Genomic DNA, 22,997 nt, shown 5'->3' with positions numbered 1-22,997 from the left:
TCACAGCGGTCCATGAATCGGAGATCGAATAAAGACTTAGCCACAACCTTGGTAAGCCACGCGTCATAGGACAAGAATTCTCAACAGGCTACATAACCTGCGAGGCAAATCTACAGAACCGAGATTAACTGACCGGGACAAAATATCACGATGCGCATTTTGTTATTTTCTATACATCGACATTACAGATTGTTTTCTCGTTTCTTCAGTGACCTTTTTTGTATTTTGTCACTCTAATGTCACATGTCTCACTCTGGTCTCAAGCTTGCCTCGGTGGACACATGGTCATCTGCCCTAGCAACAACCACAAACGCAGTCACAAGGGCAGAGAACGCAAGCATCAAGGAGCTGGCGCTCAACACGGCGCTCCTAGCACTCGACACCCCAGTCATCAGGGAGACGACGACAAACACGTTCAGGGGGACACGGAACAGAGAACTTAGCTACATCATTTGGGTCAGCACCTTCTTTTTATTACAAGGAGAGTCGACGAACTGTTGCTCGGTGCTCGTTTGAAATTAAAGTTCCCCTCAACATGCCCTGCACAGGGTAATACATCCCCACGCATGCTTCGAATGCGCAGAACGCCCAGAACCTGACACGCTCGCTCTCGCTTCTTATGCTTGTTGCTAGTGCGAGGGCAGCAAATGCACAAACTAAGCTACTGAGTTTTGCATGAACCGTCAGGCCGCCGGATTGAGTGGTGACAGTACTGTAGAGGAGGGATCCGAGCATCATAGATATCATGAATGAGGAGAAGATGTAGCCCAGCGGTAATGCAATAGTGGGAAACGTTGGCGAAGCTTCCTGAAGAGATGGTACCCAGAGGAAGACAAAGAGGTACATGGAACCCTCGAAACAAGTTTGGGTCAGGCCAATGGCGAGTAGCATAGGATCTAAAACCAGATGAGCGCTGAATATCATAGAAGCAGGAAGTAGAACGGACTCACCATCTCTAACAATACGCCATGCCTGGCCCAGTCTTTTCAACTGAAATAAATCCTTGCCAGGAGTTATTCCGCCGCCACCAAAGTTCTCCCCCCAACTTGCACGGATCACCAGGTACGCTAAAAGCAACAACACTCCACTGGCGAGGAAAGGAGATGTGAATGAGTTTGTCAAGATGACAAGCTGATTGCTTGCAACGCCTGCACCCGTGGCAACAAAACCATTCACGAGTGTGGCGCGTCCGAATATCATGGAAAGATCCGTTGAGGATAAGGCTAGCGCTCCAGCAGAGCTCACCAGCCAGGACTCGAAGGCAGAGTAGAGGATTGATGTTGAGATACCTCCGCATACACGCCCAAGGAGAAGAATGGGCAAGTATGGGATGGTTATGCAACAGCAGGTAAATATATACGTCAAGCAAAAGGCAAGACAGAGTTTTTTGCGTCCGCTACAACACGTGAGTCAAACGACTTTACAGCGGCGAAGAGGACATATGTGACGTACTGTTGATCTGCCCAGACGCCCACCAGGGGTGCAGTGAGCCCTGCGGACATGAAACCTGTGACAAAAAGGACTGCGACCATCCTTTCCGAGAGACCATACTGTTCTCGGTACAATGAGTACACATATGGTCCCTGGAGCCAATCAGCACCTGTATAAGTTGATGAACACACGATTTCCACAGGCAGGAGATCATGCATACCCATTACAATTGCATAGACGATGAGATACTGTCTTGTTAATGTAGCTAGGAAACTGTGTGATGCCGTTGGCTCCCCATTTTCCAGGCGCTCGGCGGTGTGCAGGTCTTTCTCCTTCAACTCTTTCCTTCGTGAGATATGACGCTCGAGGAGGAGGAAGATAAGACATAAGAAGACGAGGAGAATAAGTTGGAGTTCATAGAATCCAACCATACCGGGAGGGCCCTCAAACGACGAAAGCTGGACTTTTCGGGTCCACTAGAGCCTGGAATGATCTGGAACGACGTAAATGAGAGGAAATCGAAAACTTTGTTAAAGAAAGCGGTGGAAAGAGTGACGTGTGTGTGAGATGCAAGTTGCTCTCCTGTAGATTCAGAATTCACATATAAATGTGCACCCACGTCGGTGTGACGGCATCCCAACTCGCAAAGCACAAGCACAGCTAAACATGTGACTTAACTCATGACTACCAAGTTTTAAGGAATGTCAATCTAGGAGATACTAAAGTTTTACTGCCACTCGATTCTGAGCTTGCTCCAGCGAAGTAATTTGCTAATATGGGACTGCTTCGAGTGATTCTTGGTGAGCTTTATCCGCTTTCAGGTAGACGGACGGAGGGCAGGTGACATGACTAGACTCTGCGTAGATCGTGCATAACGAATCTTTGCCAATATACTAATATCATATAGGTGGCCGAGCCAGCCTCTGGCAGGAGCCTCGTGCCCACCCATTCTCACTCAAGTACTGCCAGTCGGGGCTGCAACTTTGCTTCAATCGCAATCGTGACCTCCAGCACTCCGCAAGTACTCTCCGCACTCTCAAACTTCAACTGCTCTCTTATCTCCTGCACCGGCCCTTTCGTTGTCACGGTCCTGCGTCATCAATAGCAAATCGCGCTATTCTCTCAACACCCACATGCTGCCTCACCTATCGTCGTTCCACCAACAACCTCTAACATTCCACTATACTCAACTGTCGCTCCCCGCACCCTCGAAGCATCATTCAATTTGATCTTGCTTTCTTGAAAACCGGTCCTGGCAATAATCACAATGTTTTACGGTGGTTTGTGACTAGTGTAGTTTCGGTACTTGATGCATACTTGGCATTCAAGTTAGTATCCTCAGACGGGAACCTTACTTGAAGTCTATCTGTGAGAAAGGGTTCGAGTAATTCTTTCTTTCCGGACTCGCTTGGTTAAATTTTGATTCTAGGCGTAATTGCAAAAAACACTGTATGAACCGAGCGGAATATTATCACGATACCATCCTTATCTGACAGGTGGATATTCATAATCCTAGGTTATCAGGCGAGCGGGTGCCTTCATTCCGGATCTTCTTCGTCCTGTACTCTGGACCGGTTCATTGTCAGCCCCTGGTCTAGGCAGCGTCGGTACTGATTCAGATATTCACCTGACCGTCGTCGCCAATGACTCGAATAGCATGGCGATGTTCTTCAGCTTCATCCAATATCGTGTCAACTTTCAAGTCGAAGGGCGGGCGCCTTATCAAGACCCTAGACCGTACCTGGAGATAGCAACAAATAGTAGGGGCGAGTTGCGCTTGAAATAATATCTAGGTCCTGTGCAGGCACACACCCGCATCCTAAATCGTGCAAGTGATTCAATGCTAGTGAAACATTCTAAGCCTCTTGCAACTCCGAGTCAATTATGACCAAATTGTTGGTATTCCGGGTATTCCGAGTCTACATTACATATCCTGGCACATCCTTTGCTCCTCGGCTATCGATTTTCATTTCCGAGCAATGTGTACATGCTCCAGAGGGATGGACGGCCATTAGCTCACCTGCTGAAATCAGGCCCTGAGGACTGAAGTTCAATATACACGTGTCCTGTATGACAGCGGGAATGTAAGATCGCGTATTCGGGTACGGAAAGATATGATGATAGCAGAAAGTCCCGTCTAAGACCACTAATTACATTACGCCCAATGAGTATAGCACCGCAAAAGTCTAGGGAGCATGAACGTGTCAGTATTCACATATACAAACTCGCCCACTCTGTCCACAGGAATACACCCAAGAACATCCAGGTTCCCCAGTAAACAGGATCAAAAAAATATTGAACATGAAATCTGACATTTGTCATTCAGGAACGAAGGAGCCATGATGAACACAGCAATGCTTACCAGCCTTCAAAATCACAGCTTAGCAATCAACAACCCCAGAACAACAACTAAAATCGTGCTTGGTGGGGTGACAACGCAATACGACCAGAAAACCGTCCGTGATATAAGCCTCTCAAACGAGTCGTTCGAGGCTGCTTGCGTCATCTTCAACGAGAGCATTAGTGTGATCGCGAGAGACTAGTAACATCACAACACACCTGCGCGAGCGTCAGAGCTGGTGGACTTGCTATCAAGAGTACATTGGACACCATAAACACGGGGCTATCGGAAAGCCGCACATCAACAATTATCCGTGAGATAATTCGAAGTACTTACTCCTCAAAGATATCGTGAATATCAAGCATCGAAAGAATCGCCATCACAGGAAGCATCACAGCTGGAACGACAACCATCCTTGCAAGCACTGCCACGAACACCGTCTTGCTTTCCCCGGGCGTCTGAGGCTGCGGTTGTGCGCGTTTGAGTACCAAAATCTCCTGAAGGGTACTGAGCAGTGAGGTACGAGATTTCCTGAGGTCCCGCCTTGTCTCGTCTGTCTCGTAGTCCATCAGATCTCCACTTTGCATGTCGTCCTCGGGAGGTTCGGAATAGAAGTATGCTCCAAGCACCACAAGCGTCAGTGGTATGCTGCAATTGCCTGCGGCACTAAGCGCGCCTTTAACAGGTTCCATGTGTTCAAGCGCAGATTGGAGCGGCGGAGTACACGCGACGACGAGACTAAGGAGAGAGGCCCATAGGGGCATTGTCATGAACGCATTGATACTGCGCCATGCACTTTTGGTGCGCTTCCAGATGTGTCGGAGACCAGTGTCCAGTCTCTCATGGTGTTGATGGTGTTGGAAAATAACTTCTGTACCATCTTCTATCTCGTCCTCCGAATCTGCGGGCGTGACATTGTCTGAGACCAAAGGCGTATGTTCCCGCGAAGGTGAATTTGGGGAGGAATGGTATATAGCCATGTTCCGTGATGGGTGTGGTGAGTGAGAGGAACGCGAAGGCGGACGTGAAGATGACGGTTGGGATGGGTGAGGTGGGGACAGGTGACGGTACGATGGAGAGGGGTGCGGATGTAGTTGTCCATAGATATGGCCTGCAGGTTCTGGGATGAAGGTAGGAATCTCACATGCTGTATCTTGATCATTGGCATTCGTGTCATCGAGAGGCGAAGTTACGGATACAGCTTGGGTACGGGCTTGGGTTTGCCAGTAATGTAAAGGGCTTGTAGGGTGCACCTGAGATTGCCAATGATGAGAGGGACTCGTGGGACTCGTGGGCTGGGATCTGGGTAAACGATGATGCTCGTTAAGCGTCGCCTCGTCTGATAGGGATGCATTATCAATGTATTGCGCTCCTTCGGCATCATATGGCGCAGCCGCAAGTTGGGGCGAACGAAGAGAGGTTGGCGTAGGCGGGGTGTCTGCAGAGGAAAGCAGACGCACGCCGTAGCTCCATCGAAGCTGTAAGCAAAAGTAAGAAATTTACAAACAACTGAGTACGAAGCAAATTCAAAATAACTGGCTTGGGAGCTTCCTCAGAAGGTGGGAAAGCCAGTTTCAAAAATACATAATAATAATAATCAATAGAAATAAAACCATGACGACCAAGAAATCCAACTCGGACTAGCAAAAGACAACCGAAACACAATGCAACGCACCATCATCCCGAGGGTGCTATACAGTACCAGGTACGTAAGTGCACGACCCAGCATTGCGTCCGTGTTGTCGTCTGGGGTCCACTTAAGGCCGTGCACACTGATCACAAGGCTCTGCATCAGAGCGATGGGTAGGGAGTTCGAGTTCATGAACATGGAAGCAGCCATAGCGAAGTTTCTGGAAACAGTAATGGGATGTTAGCTCTGGTCATTGTAAAAACAGAAGACAAAGGAACGGAAGGGCATGTGAATGAAGAAACACACTGATGAGATTTCTTCAGTCCAAAAATCTTCGAAAGGACTCTCGCCACGAGCGCGGAGAAAATGGTGACCACTGTAAAGAAAATTGGAATAATCCATAGTTCCTTGAGTTTTGCTGTGGGACACACGAGGCTGGTTAGAATCTTGATGCTGGAGAAGATATGGGGCATACCTGGACTTAGGAAAAATGCGACTTTGGAGAATAACAGTGCAGGCGTGAACAGGGAGATGTTGATGTGGTTTATCACCTGCATTTGAAATGAGCAAGATGAACCGAAATATAGGGCAAAACGAACGCGTTGAGTGGGCTTGTCGATGATACGGCGCCATGCGAGTATGTAGCCTGCGCTACATACCAGAAATACCTCCAGAATTGACTGGAAGCAAACAAAATCAGCGGACAGCAGTGAATTGGCCGAATTCTGAAACCATACCTGGAATACAGTGGACAGAAGTGGCCAGATGGGAGTATTGGCCATGATAAGAGGTCAAAAAAAGTCTAGAAATGACAGGAATGATGGAGACTAAATAGTTGCTGTGGGGAATGGGAAAATAGTGAACCAAGAGCCAGTGAAATCTCGAAACGCGCCATACAGCCCTAGTCTAATCAAATTTGCTGCTTGGCTGCGTCATGTTTGTCGCACGTGCGGATGCCGGGTGGGCTTCCTTTCTTGGCACTTTAATAATGAGATGGCCGCTACTAGCTCACGAGAACAGCCTCTTCCTTTTCGCAATCTTGAGTCATCGTGGCGACCTTGTTCAACTCCTCGGATACATTCTAGGATACCACAATGGCTTGGCGCTGTTCTGGTCGCACAAATGTAGACCTCATCGCGAACATGCATGCAGCACGAATTATGACAGCAGACAGAGTGCGTGAGGTCAGTTCAATCCCAACTACCAGTAATTAGATCCTTGGTCGAACCTGCCTTGTATCAGGCCATGACGAAAGTTGACCGTGCTAATTATGTCATACACAAATCGGAGGCATATGAGGACTCGCCTCAGTGCGCATACCCCTCTTTCCCCATCTTTATAACTAATTTCTGTTCCACAGATCCATTGGGTATGGCGCGACCATATCTGCACCACACATGGCAAGTCCCTGAAATTTTTATTGCATTGGTGCTGACGTACCTTTCAAGCACGCGCATGCAATCGAACACCTTCTCGACTACCTTGGCCCCGGTAAGCGCGTTCTCGATGTCGGCAGTGGGTCCGGCTATCTTTGTGCCGTACTCCACCACCTTGTTCCAGGCGGAGTTGTCGTAGGCATCGATCACATCCCCGAATTGGTCGATTGGTCAAAGGGTAATCTCCGCCAAGATGGACTGGGTTCCGCTCTTGACAACGGTGAAATCGTCACGGTCACCGGCGATGGCCGTCAAGGATATAGTGACCTTGCCCAATATGATGCAATTCATGTCGGCGCAGCCGCGCCCACGATTCCGCAGCACCTGGTAGATCAGCTCAAGAGCCCTGGGCGGATGTTCATACCAGTTGGAACATTCGATCAACAAATCATACAAGTCGACAAGGACGAGAATGGTAAAGTCACAAAGAAGAAATTGATGGGGGTCATGGTAGGCTTTCTAAAAATTTATTTCATTCATTGCTGATTTGTGGGCAGTATGTCCCCCTTACAGATGCAGAGAAGCAGAAGAGGAGCTACTGAGGATGATTCAGCTCAAACGAATGAAGTGCTTTGTTTTCATGTTCGTTTTCAACTAATCTCCAAATTGTATCAGTATCAGTCACCATCGGTTACATTAATCATGCGTTTTTATTCACCTTGTCTCATCTGGAAAGACGGGTATACCCTGTCTTTCGATCCACCAATGTGATGTCGGAACCCGCAGGTGAAGAGAAATGCGACAAATATTATGCCATACTACGTGCAAGGCTTGGCGTCGCTCTAGTACAAGTCGTACCGGACACCGGTGTTTTGGGGAAGTTTACCGTCACTCTCTAGTATTTATACATGCTAAAGTCAACCATTTTCAGAGAAACGCTAGAGATTCATCGATAGATCCACCTACATGCTGGGCTTTTACATGATACACCAACAAAGGACCCTCTATATACACGTAAGTGCAAGGTCCTTTTACGTAGCCAACGTGATACCGGTACGATGAGACAGGAAATACAACTACCGGTCACTTCGGGGTGATCCCATACCTTGCGCACTAGGTCCTGCACTTCCACCACACGTACCACCTGGGCAACAATTTACTGTATCGTTGGTCTACATCACTCATGAGACCAATCATTCATTGCCAGCTTCTTGCAAACTGCAGTTTGGTTGGCTGATGGTACGTGTTCCATGACCTGGATTTTATTTGGTTCAATAGCTGTACGAATATGCACGTCTACTCTGAAAACGAGCACGACCCCTATCTTCACTACACTATGTGCATCAGCGCTGTATTTTCCGTCCGACAACACATCAACATAATCAGGAATCTATCATTTCCGAGGAGTTAATAAAGGTCTTCTGAAGTTCATTGTGTATCTTGAGTCAATTGTTAAATTCTAGCTTGGAACTGTCTTTTTTAGCACCCACGTTCGATTTACACTTTCGAGTGTTGCCAGTCCCAGATCTGCAAGCACCATACCCCCTAGTAGTTGGAGAGCAATATACCTTCCAAACCTCAGGAGCTTCGAGGCGTGTCCTTGACATCTCCCCAAGTTCAGATAGAAACAGCGTCCGTCCAGTTGCTGAAGAATCGTTGAAGCGGCTCTGGAATCATGTTCATTTTCGATTCTACCCAATTCGCAGGCTATCGATGTCTGCCTTCGACGAACCGGCCGGCGAGTCGGATCTATATATGTGGCGGCCGAGAAACTAAACTCGCTATCATTGAATCATCGCCCAATACGACCTAATTCCAAACCATGAAAGCGGCGGTCAGTACTAGTGATATGGGGTGCAAATATAAATCGTCATAGATACTATGCTCTCATATCAGACTCGTGACAGCCCCAGATCTATGAGGCAAGCCAGATAACGGAATTCCTACTCCTCCAAAGCCAATATATCATTAGTCACTTCCTCTTCTTCCTCTTCGCCATTCATGATGAAATGTAGACTAGTGACCAGTCCGTCTATCTCATAGACAGGCTGATCACCAGTCTAGATGAAATCGAGGGTAGTGACTGTTTCCTGGCAGGCTGAATGTCCACGTTATCCCTCACTTTGCTTGCACTGCGTATGACCAAATGAGTACGAAAGAAAGTTATATTCCCATGACATGTTGCAAAATTTTTGGACTATATAGGCAAATTGACGTACGTGCAACGCCTGTAACCTATAAAGTTTGTTGAAGATGATAGCCTCAACACCTTGCAGCATGTCAACACGGGCTGCTTGTTTTAATGCGCCATTCCGCTTTGACCTGTTACATCAATTCATAGCCCACGGAGACACTCTCTGCGAATAAAATAAGTATGGTGGACTTCCTCGAAAAATAAGGACTTACAGGCACATAAACTTCGTCTTTATTGACCCACATCTTCACTACACTACGCGCATCAGCACTAGTACTGTCACGGTATTTTCCGTCCGACAATATTTCGACGTAAGGCAGGGACGTTGTTATCAACTCACCCCCCAATGCTATCGTAGATGGCTCTTTCACCACCCGTCCCCGACCCTGCCGACGATGAACAGCCAAGGGGCTGAAATCCATCATATGTGAACTATACTTCGGACCATGCGAGCTGTTATCTTCTGTTGCCTCAACTACAGGCTCGATCTGAAAAACTCGATTCCCGCTAACGCCAAAGCTGTGTGGCCGATTGGGCAAATAGAATACATGAGAGTGTGAAGGGCCCCAATGTTCCCAAGGTATGTCCGCGTCTGTTCCATCAAATAAATCGAGATTAAAGAACATCATGGTGGAAACGACAAAGGCTACACTCGGCGGGTCCATGACAAAGGATAGTAGTCGATGTTCAGGATCCGAGGTCCATGCTATTTCATGTGCTCGCATCTGCGGTTGTGGACCATGAGCAATATCGTCTGCAGGAGCAATATACTCGATGCGCTTGCCTATCACCGATCCGGGCATGAAGAAGCACCTCAGTAACCGCGGTGCCTGGGATATATCCTCGATTGAAAGAAGATCCAAACTTTCGCTGCTTATAATCAGCAATCTATCATTTCCGAGGAAACAAAAGTTTTCGTCTTCTGCGTTTGATTGGTAACTCATGACACACTAGATGCGAGTTAATTGTCAAGTCTAGCATCAACTATGTCATTTTAGCAAGGCTCACGTCGGATGTTGTTGAGTGTTGCCACTCCCAAATCTGCATCCACCATTCGCCCGCCCCCTGGCCGCGTTGGAGAGCAATATGCCTCCCGAGCCCCGAGAGCTTGACCGCATCGCCATGACATCCCCGAAGCTCAGAGAGAAATAGCGTCTGTCCAGCTGCTTGTGGGTGGACATCATCTCCATCAAGAACCTTAAGGTCAATATAGAACGGGATCTTGGACAAGTCCATATTATTATGATAACGATCAACGATTTCATACCCGATGGCGATCAAGTTTTGAGCTGGATCCATCCATACATGAGTGACATCCGCACGGGGAACTGGAAGTAGCGATTCTGGTGACCAATCACGCTGTTTTGTTTGTGCTGAGGGCTTTGACACTATTGGAAATATCTTGGCCGATTCTTGATATTCATCAAACAGGCAGAGGTGGCCATCGGCAAAGGATATTCCTTGTACAGGTACTGGACCAATGGTGAAGTGATCTCGGATGGATACTGGGTAAATGTTGAACTTGAACCACGCATGAGCATTGTCTTTCAGAAGCTGTAGGCGTTTAGAAGTAGGAACATGCTTGTTGAATTCCGTATCGGGGACAGGCAGCAGCCCTTGGCCACCAAGTTCAACGATGTACTGAAGCACGGAGGACGATGTGAATGTCTGGCGAAGAGCCTTGCATACCTGTAAAACGACTTCAATACAAAATCTTCTGCGGCATTCTGGGACGTTAATAATGATTAAGAAGGTAGCTCACAGATGTACAACGAAGAATATCTCGGTAGGGGAGGAAGCTCAAAATGTGACAACGCAGTTCCTCCGCAAGAGACAGAATTCCTGCATTCTTGGATGTCATACTGAATGTTAGAGACGTCGATTCACCGGGTGACTGAAATGTTGTCGATTTTGAGCCACCATGTCAACACGATAGTGGCTCAGCTTCAAGGAGCCACTTTAACGATTGTTTTTGATTCTCAGGCTATAGTCGATTTTCGACGACAGACTCGGCGCGTGAGAATTGACACATTGGCAAGTCATGGCAGATCTACGGCGGCCGAGAAACTCACCTCGTACATTATCATCCAATCCGACCGAATCATGAAAGCGGCGGTCCTGCCACTAGAAGTAGTGATATGGGGTACAAATATAAATCATAATAGATACTGTACTCTCATAGATGCCAACAAAAATTCTACTCATCCAAAGCCAATATATCATTAGCCACTTCCTCTTCCTCCTCTTCGTCTTCTTCGCTATCCATGATGGAATCAAGAGTACTATTCCCTGCAGAGGCAGTCTGAATGTCTTTGGTTGCACTGCATACCACCAAATGAGTGTGCGTTGTCCAACTTATACAAGCAACTTACAGCCTGGGCCTTCGTCCATTCTGAGATGCAGGAGGGGGCGAAGCTTCCTCCTCCTCTTCTTCTTCCTCCTCTTCTTTGTCATCGTCATCCTCTATCAATTGCACTACCTCGGGTTTCTTTCCTGACCTGCGAGCAAAAGTTAAGATATTAAATAGGAAAATCATGACATGTTGACGCACGCGGCCCGCTTTGGCAGGGTTCGTGTAGGTGCTGGGGCAACATGGTCGTACGATAAGACATTATCCGAGCTATCAGAACCAGAAACACGTCTCCGCCTAGATAACAACAGGTCGATTGGACGTTGATATCGAATGAATGACTACTTACTTGCTTTGTTTCCCTCTGCCCTTACCCTTCGGGTGTGACGGAGAAGCAGCAGAAGCCACACTTTCATCTGGTACAATGCTGTCTGTGATATCAGTAACAATACTGTCTGAGCGCCTATGCCATTTAATCAGTTTCAACGCGCATGAACGGTAGCGTAGCAGAAATCACACCTCTTTCGAGCACGAGTGCGAGGTATGTCAACCTCCTCGCCGTCGTCCAAGGGAATGATGTCATCAAGAAACTCGAACAAGTCTTTCAGGTACTCCAGTTGCCTGTAATCTTCCTCGTTGAAGCTCTCTAGCTGCTCAGCATATTTTTTCGAGATCGCAGCATCAAATTTTGCAAGCGCATTCTTGGCTGCTGCGTCACGGATCGGTCGACGCTGTATGGCATGATTTCTTGGTTGACACAAAATCTCAGATGAACTCACGGAGTTGAGGTTGTAAAGTAGTAGTTTGAGTGTGCGGATTTTATCGTCATCAACTTTGTCTGGTAAGTATAGCCGCCCAAGAACCTGATATAATACTTTCTTGTCCTCCTCTGCAATTTTAGCGCTGGTTAATGGTTCGGTCTGGAAAGTTATCGACATACTTATCATTTTGTCGTCGAACAATGCTCTTGCGATATCGCATGCCAGGTCGATATGGATTGTCTCGTCGGTTGGTTGATCTTGCACCTCACTGCATCATTTTAACTAACATTCTCAAGACAAATAACATTGCCTCACATGGCTTTCTGCGGATCGGTCCAATCCACGAACATAGCTGCTATTTGAGCAGGACTGACCATATCCTGGGTTTCGTCGACGTTTCGGGTTTCTGGGGCAAGTTGTTCGAACAATCCAATGAACAGCCGTTGCATTCGCCGCTGGTTGACTGCGGAGGAGTAGCAGTATACGGGAAAGAAATAGGCAAGGCACTGGCGGACTTCTTGGTTTTCAATCGTGTCCGGGGCAAGGTATGCAGCAACCAGGCTTTGCAGTACCTGAAGAAGCTTGAGCTCCTCACATCGTGCAACAGGTTATCGCCACCAACCTTGTCATCATAGATCATTCCAGAAAGGACAAGCTTTGCAAGGCCGATACACAGGAGGGCTTGCACCTTATCCGATTCCTCGATTTCCAGGACATGCAAGAAGAATTCGACAATACGCTCGCTCTGCAGAAGTGTGAGCATAGCAATAAAGTCGAGATTGTTGTTACCCACTGCACCACCCTCTTTGTTCAAGAAGTCATTTTCGTGCACCATGAGAATGTCGAAGACGATCTGCAGCACACGGATTTTCAGGACCTCCGGGGCAGTCTGAATTTGACCCAAAAAAAGCTGGAAAGAGTTGAGAGCCATGCGCTGTGAGGTTAATTAGTTTTTAAACAGCATGATGGGCAACACGAGCATACTCGAGCAATGAGACAGCAAAGACCTAAACATATAAGACCCTTTTCACGAAGTGCCAACTCCTTACGCTTGACGGCGGGAATGATTAGCTCGCCAAGGATGCCTTCAAGTGTCGAATTTTCCTCGAATGTCTGAGCAACAGTGAGTGATTAGGAGCTGAACATAAACTATGACGCACCCCGTTAACACGTTCCAGCATCCCTATACAAAGTGACAGACAACGCAAATCAATCGCGTCCATACGGGCTTGTTCTTCGGAAGACATATCTTCTGATGGCTTTGATCCTTTGGATGCCGTACGGGTTGGGATGGGTGTTTCACCAAAATTGGTCTCTCCGTCATCCGCAGGCTCCTTCTAGCAAAAATAAGGTCATCATGGGAATGAAATATGAACAAAGAGCTGTTAGACTTACTAGAACTTCCTCTTCGTCACTGACATCCCTAAGCTCGTGGACTACTTCTACAACCACTCGAATAAGATCCCTCTCGTTTGGTGATAGCATCCGCAATACGTCCAAACATCTAGCGACAAGCGATTCGGGTAGTGCTTCTTGAGAGATCATGTCTCGCACGAGCTGGAACATTTTTCGGCGCCCAATCTCATCAGCGTAGTCTAGATTTACAGCAACCTTGAGCATCTCGCCTATGACAAATTCCTTGTCAATGCGAGCCTCTTCTTCTTCCTCAGTTGGTTCACCACGAATGACTCTTTCTTGTTCGGCGACCTCTAAGTCTTCCTGGTATGTATTGTAGGCAGCTTGGATGTGGTAGGCAAGGAAAGTGACAACCGGGAGAGAAGCATCCAGTTTTTCTGCGTCTTTGTTGACAATGCAATGGTCAGTGAAAACACGAGCGAAAAACGCTCGCTCTGGGGTCAGGTTGGCCCAGTAAGCATCTGTAGATGTACCAATCAACTTCTCTGACCGAAATTCTGCAATGGAACATACCATTAAAATCGGCATGATCGGAAATATCAGGGCGTCTGTCTAAAACACTCAGCAGTGCGTCCTCTGCAACCGTGCTCTCCGTAAGATCAAAGAGGCTTAAAAGTGCGAGAACATCATCTTTAACGGTCTTGCTTTCTTCCTTCTTGGTGTCTCCACGAGCAACGTCCACCCATTTGCTGAGTAATAGAGCCGCAGCCTGGCGAACAGCGGGCTCTCGGTCACCTAAACCATTGCGAATGATGAACTCTCTCTGGGAAATGGTAAGCACGCGAGGATGGACGATCCCCATGGCAGAGCCATCAGAAACAAAGCAATGTTGGACTAGGATAGCGGAATAAACCAACTTGCGCATGATCGTATCAGTGTCGCGGGTTCGAGCAAGGACAGCGTCCAATGTAGCTAAAGACAGAGGAATGTTGAGCAATGCAGCTCTACGGACATCTCTGTAAGATAGTTGTTTAGTACACTGCTGGAACATTTATGACAGATGAACCAACGCGGCAGGATCACAACTAAGAGTCTCCAGCAGGACCTCAAGAGCGGTGGGTTCTCCTTCTTCTACATCAGATGGATCTTCCGAGCCACATAGCTTCGAAAGTGCAATGACAGCCTGGACTCGAACAAATGTTTCTTTGTCGTGCACGCGCTCAAAGAGAGCTGTGCGGAGCTCAGTGTACAGCTTTTCGCTGTGCCCAGTCAGCCCGGATTATTGCAAAAAATATGTAGGTTGCTAACCTAATTTCACCCAAGTGTGCGACCATCTCTGCCAAGAAGTGGACGCAGCGGTAGCGTGCAACTTTGTCCTTGGCTTCAAAGCCAATCAGGAGGAAGGCAAGCACTTTCTCAACGAACCGAGAGGCTGTAGTCTCGTCGTCGTCGTCGTCGTCGTCGTCCTCCTTCTTTATCTCAGCGGCTATGATATGATGAGATTTAGCATCAGTGAAACGGGCAGACATCGCACCTCTCTCATTGATGTACTTTGTATACGCTCCAACAAACTTGACTATCCGGTCACCCTGCGATGTTCCTTTCTTCACGGCGGCAGCTCTGCATAGCATGTCTTTGAATTTCTCCTCGAACACACGCTCACCGGTGAGCTTGATGCTTCTGCCATTATGTACGGATTCGGTAAAACCAGCAGCATCTAGATGGAGTTTGTGGAGTGCAACGATATTCTTCTGATGATTTGCAGTTGAATTCTGAACTTGGTCAAAAATATTGGGGACACTGGCGGTGAGGGTCTCCTCAACAGAAGATACGCGCCCTGGCATGGTGTACGAAGTTGCGAGATCTACAACCCTCACGCTGGACGCGTTAGGGGTCACGTGTGTCGCGATTCATTGCTCCCGTTGGCAAATGCCGGGTGTGATGCTTATGTCAGCCACTAAATATGGTTTGTGTAGTTTCTGTGCTGAAACGCTTCTCTGCAACGTTGCAAGGGCCTTCTGTCGTATTCTCTCAGCAGGCGATATGAATGACTCGTGTTCGTCCCTGTTCCGCGTAAGGATCATGGCACTCGTGCCGCAAGGATAGGGTGCTATGCTTCTTTGGTAACCCGCCAAAGAAATATAAACACCTATTATACCAGAGCAAGTCAGGTCGCCTGCAGGTGAAGGCGTGTTGCCCATCTTCGCCCTTGTCTGCCATCTCAGGCTGTTCTATCCTCCCTCATTGCTTCACAATGACCTCAAGCAAACGGGCCACAAAGGCCGCTCAGGTCGACCCGTATCAGGCTCTGAATACCGCTCAACCCAGTCGACAAGCTACGACTGGTAAGATCCGCGGTAAAGCGAAAGAGCCCAAGAAAGCAGACAGAGACGAACGCCAACGCGAAGAAATCCGCTTCAACCTTGGCTACTCTTTTAGAGATACTCGCAGTGGCGCTAGTGCCCGTCGCAGACAAGCAAGAGTGCGAGAAGATGGTGGTGAGATTAAATCAAATGTCTCGAGGTAGCAGAATTGAATGTCTCAACTTGATCGGCTAGATACTTCGGACTATCCACCACCTCCAACTTACGAGGTAGCGACTAGTCCTACCCTGTCTAGTCTTGCATCATCTGCGCTTGCATCATCTACATTCGTGGCCGGGGTTCATATACACCCAGAACTTTTGCCTGTTGCAAATCGCACATCCTCTTCGGGCTCTACACAGCCCACAGCTACGCATGATAACGTCATTATGCACACAGATCCACCAATATCCGCAGTCACTGCGAATCCTTTATCGATATCAAAACCCACACCTGCGTTGTCGCCCTTGATGATGCCCTTGCATGTGCCGAGTCCCACGCTTGCGCATGCGCCGAATCTTTCATCAGGGTCTTGCGCCTTTCCGGTCCCAGTACAGCAGAAGGCACTACTTGACGACGACGAGTCAAGCATAGAGCTCGTGGACGTAGATCCACCTCAGAGATGGGAAATGGATCGACAACGTGGAGTTCCTCTCGAGGAAAGGGTGACGAGGCACCATCAGCGGTCGGTAGAATCACATGTTCCAGCCGTGCCGCAGCGGACCCGATTGTTTAGTCAGGCTCCAAAACGAAGCCCTACTTCTCAGTCTCGTTTCGCGAACTCTCGATTGTCACTCAGGATTCCCGAGGATCAAGATCCATATTCGGACGACCGCAGCGTGCAGGCAGCATCTGATGCATCTTCTCCAGCTACGCCTAAACACAAGCTGCCTCTGCCTCTGCCGAGCCTTCCCCTTTCTCCATCGAGGATATTCCATAGGTCTCAGTCACCACAACCCTCATCATCTGTCATCTCACTGTTGCGTAACCCCAATCCATTCTTCAAGAGCACACCTTCACTGCTCAATCTATCTTCACCTTCTGCACTTCACGGTCACGGAGATCATCACTTTTCTCGAAAGCTCTTCCATCGGAAACAGAAAGAGCGCGCAGGTGCCGAATCCTTAGAGGACTGGGAAGTCTTGGATCGCACTGACTCCTCTCACTCCTCTTTGGATGACTCCCCCGCTCCCCCAAGCCCGGCTCCTGCACTGCGCTCAGGCTTTGCAGAGACGTGGCCTTATCCCGATACCATTATGGAAGATACCCGCAGCTCAAATACAAATCGACACCCATACTGTTCTAGCATTCGGACTATACTTCCGGCTGAAGATCGCCCACAACGTCCGGCTTCTCCTCCATTTGTAAATCGGCATGTTCGGAGGCGCACGAATTCCAGCTTGCGTAGCGATCACACCTGCGCATCGAGCGCCCCAGTATCTCCAATTTCTTCGTCTTCCGCTTCCCTCTTTAGCTCCTCGAGCTTGTCGTTGGCTACAGTCGGAAGGACGCTTCCATCCTTCTCTCAGCAGGATCTTGGCGTTTGCGAGGAATTGGAGAGATCTCGTCTTCCTACTCGTGGGATAACGTTGAGGGACTCTCCAACCCTGTCGTCCCTATCCTTATCTCAACCTTCAGTGGGAAGGGCACTTACTTCCTTCTCGCAGATGAACTTGGGAACTCATCAAGTTCCGCATGAGCATGTTCGTTCACATTCGACGCCTCGTGCTGTTGCCCAGCCAGAGCTTCCAAAGACTACCCGCACCCATGCCAGAGCTTCTCCAACATCAGCTTCAGAAGTGACCTACATTGACTACAATGTGGCGCCTGCCACACCCATTTCAGTGCCCAATAACTCGTTGCCCACCAGGTCTGCAACAGAGCGAGTCTCGCGTCGTCGTACTCCCGCACGCCGCGAGGAAATTCTCATTCATCGTGGACGGTCCTTGTCACGTGAGTTGGAGATGCGAAGTGCTCCTGCGTATAGTGCGATCTTCCCCTCGGGACCGCCTACCCCACCTCCAGAGTCACATACCCCCCCGTACAGCCCTGCCCCTGCATCGCCTCGGCGTCACTATGCAGGCCGTCCTCTACCACAAACCCCATCCACATCACCCTCTCTTACATGGCTTGTAGGCCGGACACCGGATCAGAAGGCTTCCACCACTGTTCCAGTCTTGCACCACCCCAGGGCTATCCCCAAACACCTGCATGTGCCCGAGGGACTGTTGATTGATTTGGACGACGACAGCCTGGATCAACTTAGCCCCTCTAGTGCCAGTTATACCCCTCCCCTCCCCACTCACACACCCCCGTTGCCAAATCGCACTCCCCCTCTCCCGGACAGCACGCCCATGATACCTGATCGTACTCCACCTGCGCGTACTCCGCCGCCTCTCCCCATTGACTACCTCGAGGACGATATTGACAGTGATAGCGTCACTGTGGGCAGTTCCAGTCCTCGTGGGCCACTCACACCAACATCAACCACGTTACCATCTTCGTGCACAGTCACATCACCCGCATCCGAATACATCACTGGCCTCGTTGGCAGCCTAGGAGATGGTCACCCCCGCGATGACGGCTCAAATTATGACGTGAGTATTCGGGATGCACAGTTCTCGGGCCCGTACTTGAAGTCACCCACATACGCAGGCCCTCCTTCTCATCTCCGATTTCATCGGTCCTGCCGCATCACACCGCAATCCTGACAGTTTAGATAACTGCCTTGTTGGACTGGTAGAACTAGAGAGGCGAAGGGTGACAGGTGATGGACGCGTGAAACTTAAATTGTCGCTGCTGGGTGTGAACGTACAGAAGTGCACTATCTGCTTGTCCCGGTTTAAAAGTGGGGACCATGGCGTGTTGGGAGCGAAGTGTCGCCATGCGTATGTTGTTCTTATTCTCGTGGTGGCTGCCAGCTTATATTATTTTGCAAGGTTCCACAAGAGATGTCTTATTCCATGGCTGGCGAGGAACCAGACCTGTCCGTTGTGCAGGGAACATTTAGACGTTCAGAACTGAATCCTTCCATTTTTCGAAGACCGATCATGTCGAACTTTTTCTCCGAGTTTTGCTGGCCAAATCTCTTCTAACCTTCCTTTGAATTCATACTCATTCCCCGCGCTGTACTTCAATTGACGTTACCCATGTACTGTAGTGAACACCCAACTATGTTCCATGATGCAGTCAAGCTATGTACTGCTTGTTACCAATATGTAGCCTTAATCCTCAGCAAATCATTGCCGTGCTTTTTCGTCGGATTGTCTCGTACTTTCAAAGCTCTTTCCTCTCACCTCCATGGTACGCGAGGTTCATGATTTGAAATACGCATATCTCGAAGCAAGACTGTTGTGCAAACCAGTTCTTCCGAATGTTTTTGAGGCCCATGTCGCTGAATGTAATTCAATGTATGTGAATAATGGATACTAGATCAACTCCAGCGAAGATTACGGAATACGTCCTTGCGCAATTCTAAAATGCTACCACAAATGTGAAACCACACAACAGATCCTTGTCCTAGATATTTGATACAACATACGATGGCCGCAGCGTGTGAGCATGTTTCGAAGTTGGACTGATTGTAATCAAGCGAACACGCCGCATGGCATCCACTTTGTCTGTACGCACTCGCACACTGGCGTTGGTGGGATGATGAGCCCGATGCTGACGACCCGCACTCCCGTGCCCAGTAGTCTGACGCAGGGCCGGCAGTCTCTTTTTGTCTGGTATTGGATTTGCCGGTGGTGGTGGGGGTTGCGCAAAGTCTTTCGTTTTCTCAATGCGGCATTTGAATCGGGTCTGTTTCAAGGGTCTCTCCTTGTTGTGAGGTTCGCCAGAGACGTTATAATGAGATTCTTCGTCTCCCAACCGATATCGTGAATATGTGGGGACAAGAGTGTGATGTTGGGTTCCTTGAGCTGAATTGGACTCTAATCTATGCAATTTGGATGAAGCGCGGACGGAGAGATTGAACGGAGAACACGACAGGGAGCTGTCATTTGATGCTACGGTCGATATCTGAGAGGTCTTATCGGACATTGTGTTGGCCTGACCGCTCGAAAGATACGATCTCTCGTGTCCCTTTGCGCGACCTTTACGCCGCCACGGCACCAATGCATAAGGTGACGGCCTCGATAGATGATTAAATCGCGTCCGTTGTGCACGAATCCCGCCATTGCCGTCTTCCTCGCTCTCCTCAGCGGTCATCTGCCTTCTCTTTGCACGCATGCGAGCGATGCCTTCTCGGCAACACGAGTTCCTGCGTTTTCGTTGACCGAGGAGTTGAACGCTTGCGTCTATCGCCGGTGGAAGCGGAATGTCGAGTATAGCGTGGGCGAGTACTTCAGCGTTCACATCCTTCTCATTGATCCCATCATCTGGCTCGGTCTTAGCGTCATCGTCTGGCTCAGTCTTTATGTCGTCGTCTGGTTCGGGCGTCGTATCGTCTCCCGCCTGGGTTTCTGTTCCATCAGAGCCTCTCCCGGTGACGCTCAGTGCTGGGGAAGCGATGTACTTGGGTTGGCGACGACTGAGATAATGATGTCGTTAACGTGACCAGGTGGTTGCACAATGGTCTCCTCGTGAATCACTATGTTTGGGGCAGGAATGGGCTGGGGTGCAGCATACTCGTGAACGTCAACCTCGAGATCTGCAGAACTTTCATAGTCTTCAGAGTAGGATTTTGATTACTTAGTTTAATCTCGCGAATAAATGTTCACTTACGAGCATACTCCTGGTTCTCGAGGATGGTGTGAACGCGACTGGCTTGTACATCTCGTTCCTGAGCGGTGATATCGTGAACATTTTTCTCCGCTGATGGCATCTCAGGAAAACCAGAACAGGGGTATGGGGATCTAGAACCAGAGAAGTCGGTAGGTCGCTCTCGTATAGCCGAGTGTGCTTCAGGAATGGTAGGTGACCATCGCAAAGTATGGCCCAGCCCAGACTGTGAAGGTTCAACGTTCAATATCTGTAGCGGTAGCATCAAATGCAGGCTGAGAATAGTTAGCTTCGACGTTCGTAGAAAATTTCTCGAAGCTAGACCCAGCTGTTGAAACTCCGCCAGATCTAGCCATTGCAGCTGGAGGTTCATAGGTACAAGCATAGTGTACTGCAGTGGTGACATCACGAGGAGGGAAGTCAAGGAAGGACCTAGGCGGAATTAGTTCCGCAGAAGGCTTCGCGAAACATTGCTCCGGTATTGACATCAGTTTGATGATAGCATCTGCCATTTCTACGTCAATGCGATCGGAATGGTCGAACCATTGCGGGTGCGGAAGAGTCCCTTCATTAGCGAGGACATCACCGTTATTGACAAAAGATGTGTAGTCAGAAGATATGTCAAGCGAGTTGGAAGTGAAAGGTCCAGAGCAGAATGGCCCCGCAGTAGACCCGTACGTATCAGTACTGAGGGAGGGTCCTGAAAACGTGGAGACTGGCTGCTCGGCAAAAGGCACTTGTTCAGGTAGGTTGGTAAATGCCAGAAAGAGAGAATTGAAGGCCGCCTTGTACGAGAGACGATTCATAAAAAGAACAGGCAGTATCGATGCAAGGGACGAGATGCCGTTGTTTGCAGGTAAGTTGGGGTCATTTGTTGCTGAGTAAAAATCATGCAGCGCAGTTGAGGGTAGGATTGGAACCGATGGAATAAGACTAGACAACATGGCACGTGTCCCTTATCAACCTGGCATGAGGCAAAGGGGCTGTTGAATGCAACGCTTTCTGTTGATGGTCCCAGATGCTCGATCGGCACAACAGGTAACTCAGCGGAATCGACCACAGCAAGGTGTGGAAATGGGTTTGCGCTTGGCGATACTTTGGCATCAGCAGAACTAACGCCTACTGCGGTCTGACTGGGCTCGTAGGCCTTGTGAATACCAGTGCGTTCCTCAACATCATTTGTCAATCGCGCATCTGCATATTTAGGTTCTCCATTCAACACCGAGGGTGTCTTTGTGTTGCTAGAAGGAGCGGATGTAGAGCTGCGAGGAGAATGACAGATTTTGTGAAAATAAGATTTTTCCTCTCCCGCAGACTCCACAATTTGACCATTTTCAGTCTTCTGTGTTTCCCAAGAAGTGCTCAGGTTCAGTGCGCTGTCGCGCACGGAATTGTTACTAGAGCAACACCGCGGACACTGGAAAGTCTTGCATGGAACTGGATGGTTGTCATCGTCATCCGGTAGATGTACCTTGCATTTCGTGCGGTGACCAGACGGTTCTAACCCTGCGGCTAAAATACCATCCTCGGCGATATGGAGATGAGTCTTGACTTTCGTCGATAGATCATGATCAATAGAAGGTCCTACACAACACACGGGTCCCCTAGAATCATTTGGCGACCTCGAAGCAGATGAGAGCTTTGAGGAGGGCGCTGCGGAACTATAAGCCTGGGAGAAGTGGTACTGCATCTTCCGGGAGTACATTCTCTAAATCTGGGGTTTTCGAGGAACAGCTTTGAGTGCTCGCCCGACACTGACGTAGCCTTTCGAGATAAAAGTATAGCCGGTGAAGGAGTGACTAGGTAACGAGTTGCCGTCTAAAGCTGTGTCAATGAGGAAGCAATCGGCCGAGTTAGATGTAGCGGCCGCTTGGGTGTTCATAGATGCATCATCCGAGTCCGTGGACTGCTCAACGCTATCCAAATTATCGATTCCGAGAGCCGCGGAATCTATTTCCTGCATTAGATCTCGTTCTTCTTTCCTGCAGGAAAATCTTTTGTAAAGTGAAGGTCACGACTATGAGTAGTGACGTACCTAGCCGCCATAGTCAAACTCGTGATTTTCTGCTTTCCCTTGCCTATGAAAGGTAGGTTTTTAGGATTAAATGAGTGTAACATGATTGGAAGAGGTATAAGTCCTATGGGTGATTTCAATGCCAAGGACATCAATGTGTAGATGGTAATTCGTGTCCACAGCAAAAGCAAGTCGGTACTGTGGCCCGTAATTATTGTCTCCGAGTATGTTCAAGTTGTGGCCGTTAATACGTTTTGCCAGTGGGATGAGGAAGGGCATCAACGCTACCACCACAGGGTCCGATTTTGTTTGCAGCATTCCTTAATCGCTCCCGCTTTTCCAAACAATAAAGTGGCTTAGACTGGAAGTGTTTTGACCATCGTTTTTACCATAACGCCGCTGGTAGTGGATCATGGAACCCCAGACTAAGGTTAGGGTTTTTTGAACGGTCACGAGCAT

The 22,997-nt window shown here is 48.7% G+C and overlaps 9 protein-coding genes across 9 annotated transcripts; 3 read left to right on the top strand and 6 right to left on the bottom strand.

Annotated features, from left to right (window-relative positions):
- Nucleotides 1–46: 46 nt before the first annotated feature.
- EDB93DRAFT_1221426 (uncharacterized protein) lies at nt 47–2,047 on the bottom strand. The gene is made up of 5 exons (XM_041451150.1): nt 1,652–2,047; nt 1,453–1,600; nt 951–1,396; nt 496–896; nt 47–443 (listed from the first exon to the last, which is right to left on the bottom strand). The coding sequence occupies exons 1-5, from the start codon at nt 1,860–1,862 to the stop codon at nt 249–251; spliced, it is 1,401 nt and encodes a 466-aa protein (XP_041311264.1). The 5' UTR covers nt 1,863–2,047; the 3' UTR covers nt 47–248.
- A 1,758-nt stretch (nt 2,048–3,805) lies between these two features.
- Nucleotides 3,806–6,184, bottom strand: EDB93DRAFT_1247107 (membrane transport protein-domain-containing protein; the record flags this gene model as incomplete). The annotated part of the gene is made up of 8 exons (XM_041452539.1): nt 3,806–3,937; nt 3,991–4,054; nt 4,109–5,250; nt 5,448–5,622; nt 5,709–5,820; nt 5,878–5,953; nt 6,002–6,082; nt 6,140–6,184. 8 exons carry the CDS (start codon nt 6,182–6,184, stop codon nt 3,806–3,808), a joined length of 1,827 nt encoding a protein of 608 aa, XP_041311263.1.
- Nucleotides 6,185–6,389: 205 nt separating this feature from the next.
- On the top strand, nt 6,390–7,464 carry EDB93DRAFT_876501 (protein-L-isoaspartate O-methyltransferase). The gene is made up of 5 exons (XM_041457781.1): nt 6,390–6,586; nt 6,645–6,712; nt 6,763–6,802; nt 6,851–7,288; nt 7,336–7,464. The coding sequence occupies exons 1-5, from the start codon at nt 6,497–6,499 to the stop codon at nt 7,378–7,380; spliced, it is 681 nt and encodes a 226-aa protein (XP_041311262.1). The 5' UTR covers nt 6,390–6,496; the 3' UTR covers nt 7,381–7,464.
- Nucleotides 7,465–8,721: 1,257 nt separating this feature from the next.
- On the bottom strand, nt 8,722–10,833 carry EDB93DRAFT_1247105 (uncharacterized protein; the record flags this gene model as incomplete). The annotated part of the gene is made up of 6 exons (XM_041452538.1): nt 8,722–8,838; nt 8,998–9,100; nt 9,125–9,135; nt 9,185–9,922; nt 9,981–10,661; nt 10,735–10,833. 6 exons carry the CDS (start codon nt 10,831–10,833, stop codon nt 8,722–8,724), a joined length of 1,749 nt encoding a protein of 582 aa, XP_041311261.1.
- Nucleotides 10,834–11,340: 507 nt separating this feature from the next.
- On the bottom strand, nt 11,341–15,283 carry EDB93DRAFT_1078950 (nuclear condensing complex subunit; the record flags this gene model as incomplete). The annotated part of the gene is made up of 16 exons (XM_041445417.1): nt 11,341–11,470; nt 11,524–11,619; nt 11,672–11,785; nt 11,842–12,053; nt 12,102–12,211; nt 12,263–12,351; nt 12,399–12,655; nt 12,706–12,828; nt 12,877–13,017; nt 13,068–13,196; nt 13,244–13,420; nt 13,479–13,960; nt 14,013–14,455; nt 14,510–14,698; nt 14,748–14,925; nt 14,974–15,283. The coding sequence occupies 16 exons, from the start codon at nt 15,281–15,283 to the stop codon at nt 11,341–11,343; spliced, it is 3,180 nt and encodes a 1,059-aa protein (XP_041311260.1).
- Nucleotides 15,284–15,443: 160 nt separating this feature from the next.
- EDB93DRAFT_876320 (uncharacterized protein) lies at nt 15,444–18,530 on the top strand. Its single transcript, XM_041457778.1, has 2 exons — nt 15,444–15,937; nt 15,998–18,530. Exons 1-2 carry the CDS (start codon nt 15,694–15,696, stop codon nt 18,511–18,513), a joined length of 2,760 nt encoding a protein of 919 aa, XP_041311259.1. The 5' UTR covers nt 15,444–15,693; the 3' UTR covers nt 18,514–18,530.
- EDB93DRAFT_1078823 (uncharacterized protein) lies at nt 18,530–18,826 on the top strand (the record flags this gene model as incomplete). The annotated part of the gene is made up of 2 exons (XM_041445410.1): nt 18,530–18,690; nt 18,742–18,826. Coding segments are annotated over 2 exons (246 nt in total), but the record flags the coding sequence as incomplete, so codon positions are not given.
- A 303-nt stretch (nt 18,827–19,129) lies between these two features.
- EDB93DRAFT_876322 (uncharacterized protein) lies at nt 19,130–20,164 on the bottom strand. The gene has a single exon (XM_041457779.1). The coding sequence runs from the start codon at nt 20,030–20,032 to the stop codon at nt 19,322–19,324; it is 711 nt and encodes a 236-aa protein (XP_041311257.1). The 5' UTR covers nt 20,033–20,164; the 3' UTR covers nt 19,130–19,321.
- A 964-nt stretch (nt 20,165–21,128) lies between these two features.
- On the bottom strand, nt 21,129–22,400 carry EDB93DRAFT_876330 (uncharacterized protein). The gene has a single exon (XM_041457780.1). The coding sequence runs from the start codon at nt 22,227–22,229 to the stop codon at nt 21,327–21,329; it is 903 nt and encodes a 300-aa protein (XP_041311256.1). The 5' UTR covers nt 22,230–22,400; the 3' UTR covers nt 21,129–21,326.
- Nucleotides 22,401–22,997: the final 597 nt, after the last annotated feature.

Source organism: Suillus bovinus (assembly GCF_016758785.1).
Source record: "Suillus bovinus strain UH-Sbo-P2 chromosome Unknown EDB93scaffold_8, whole genome shotgun sequence".
Classification (NCBI taxonomy): domain Eukaryota; kingdom Fungi; phylum Basidiomycota; class Agaricomycetes; order Boletales; family Suillaceae; genus Suillus; species Suillus bovinus.
Note: the sequence above shows the minus strand (reverse complement) of the source record. Positions and strands in the feature narration are given on the sequence as shown.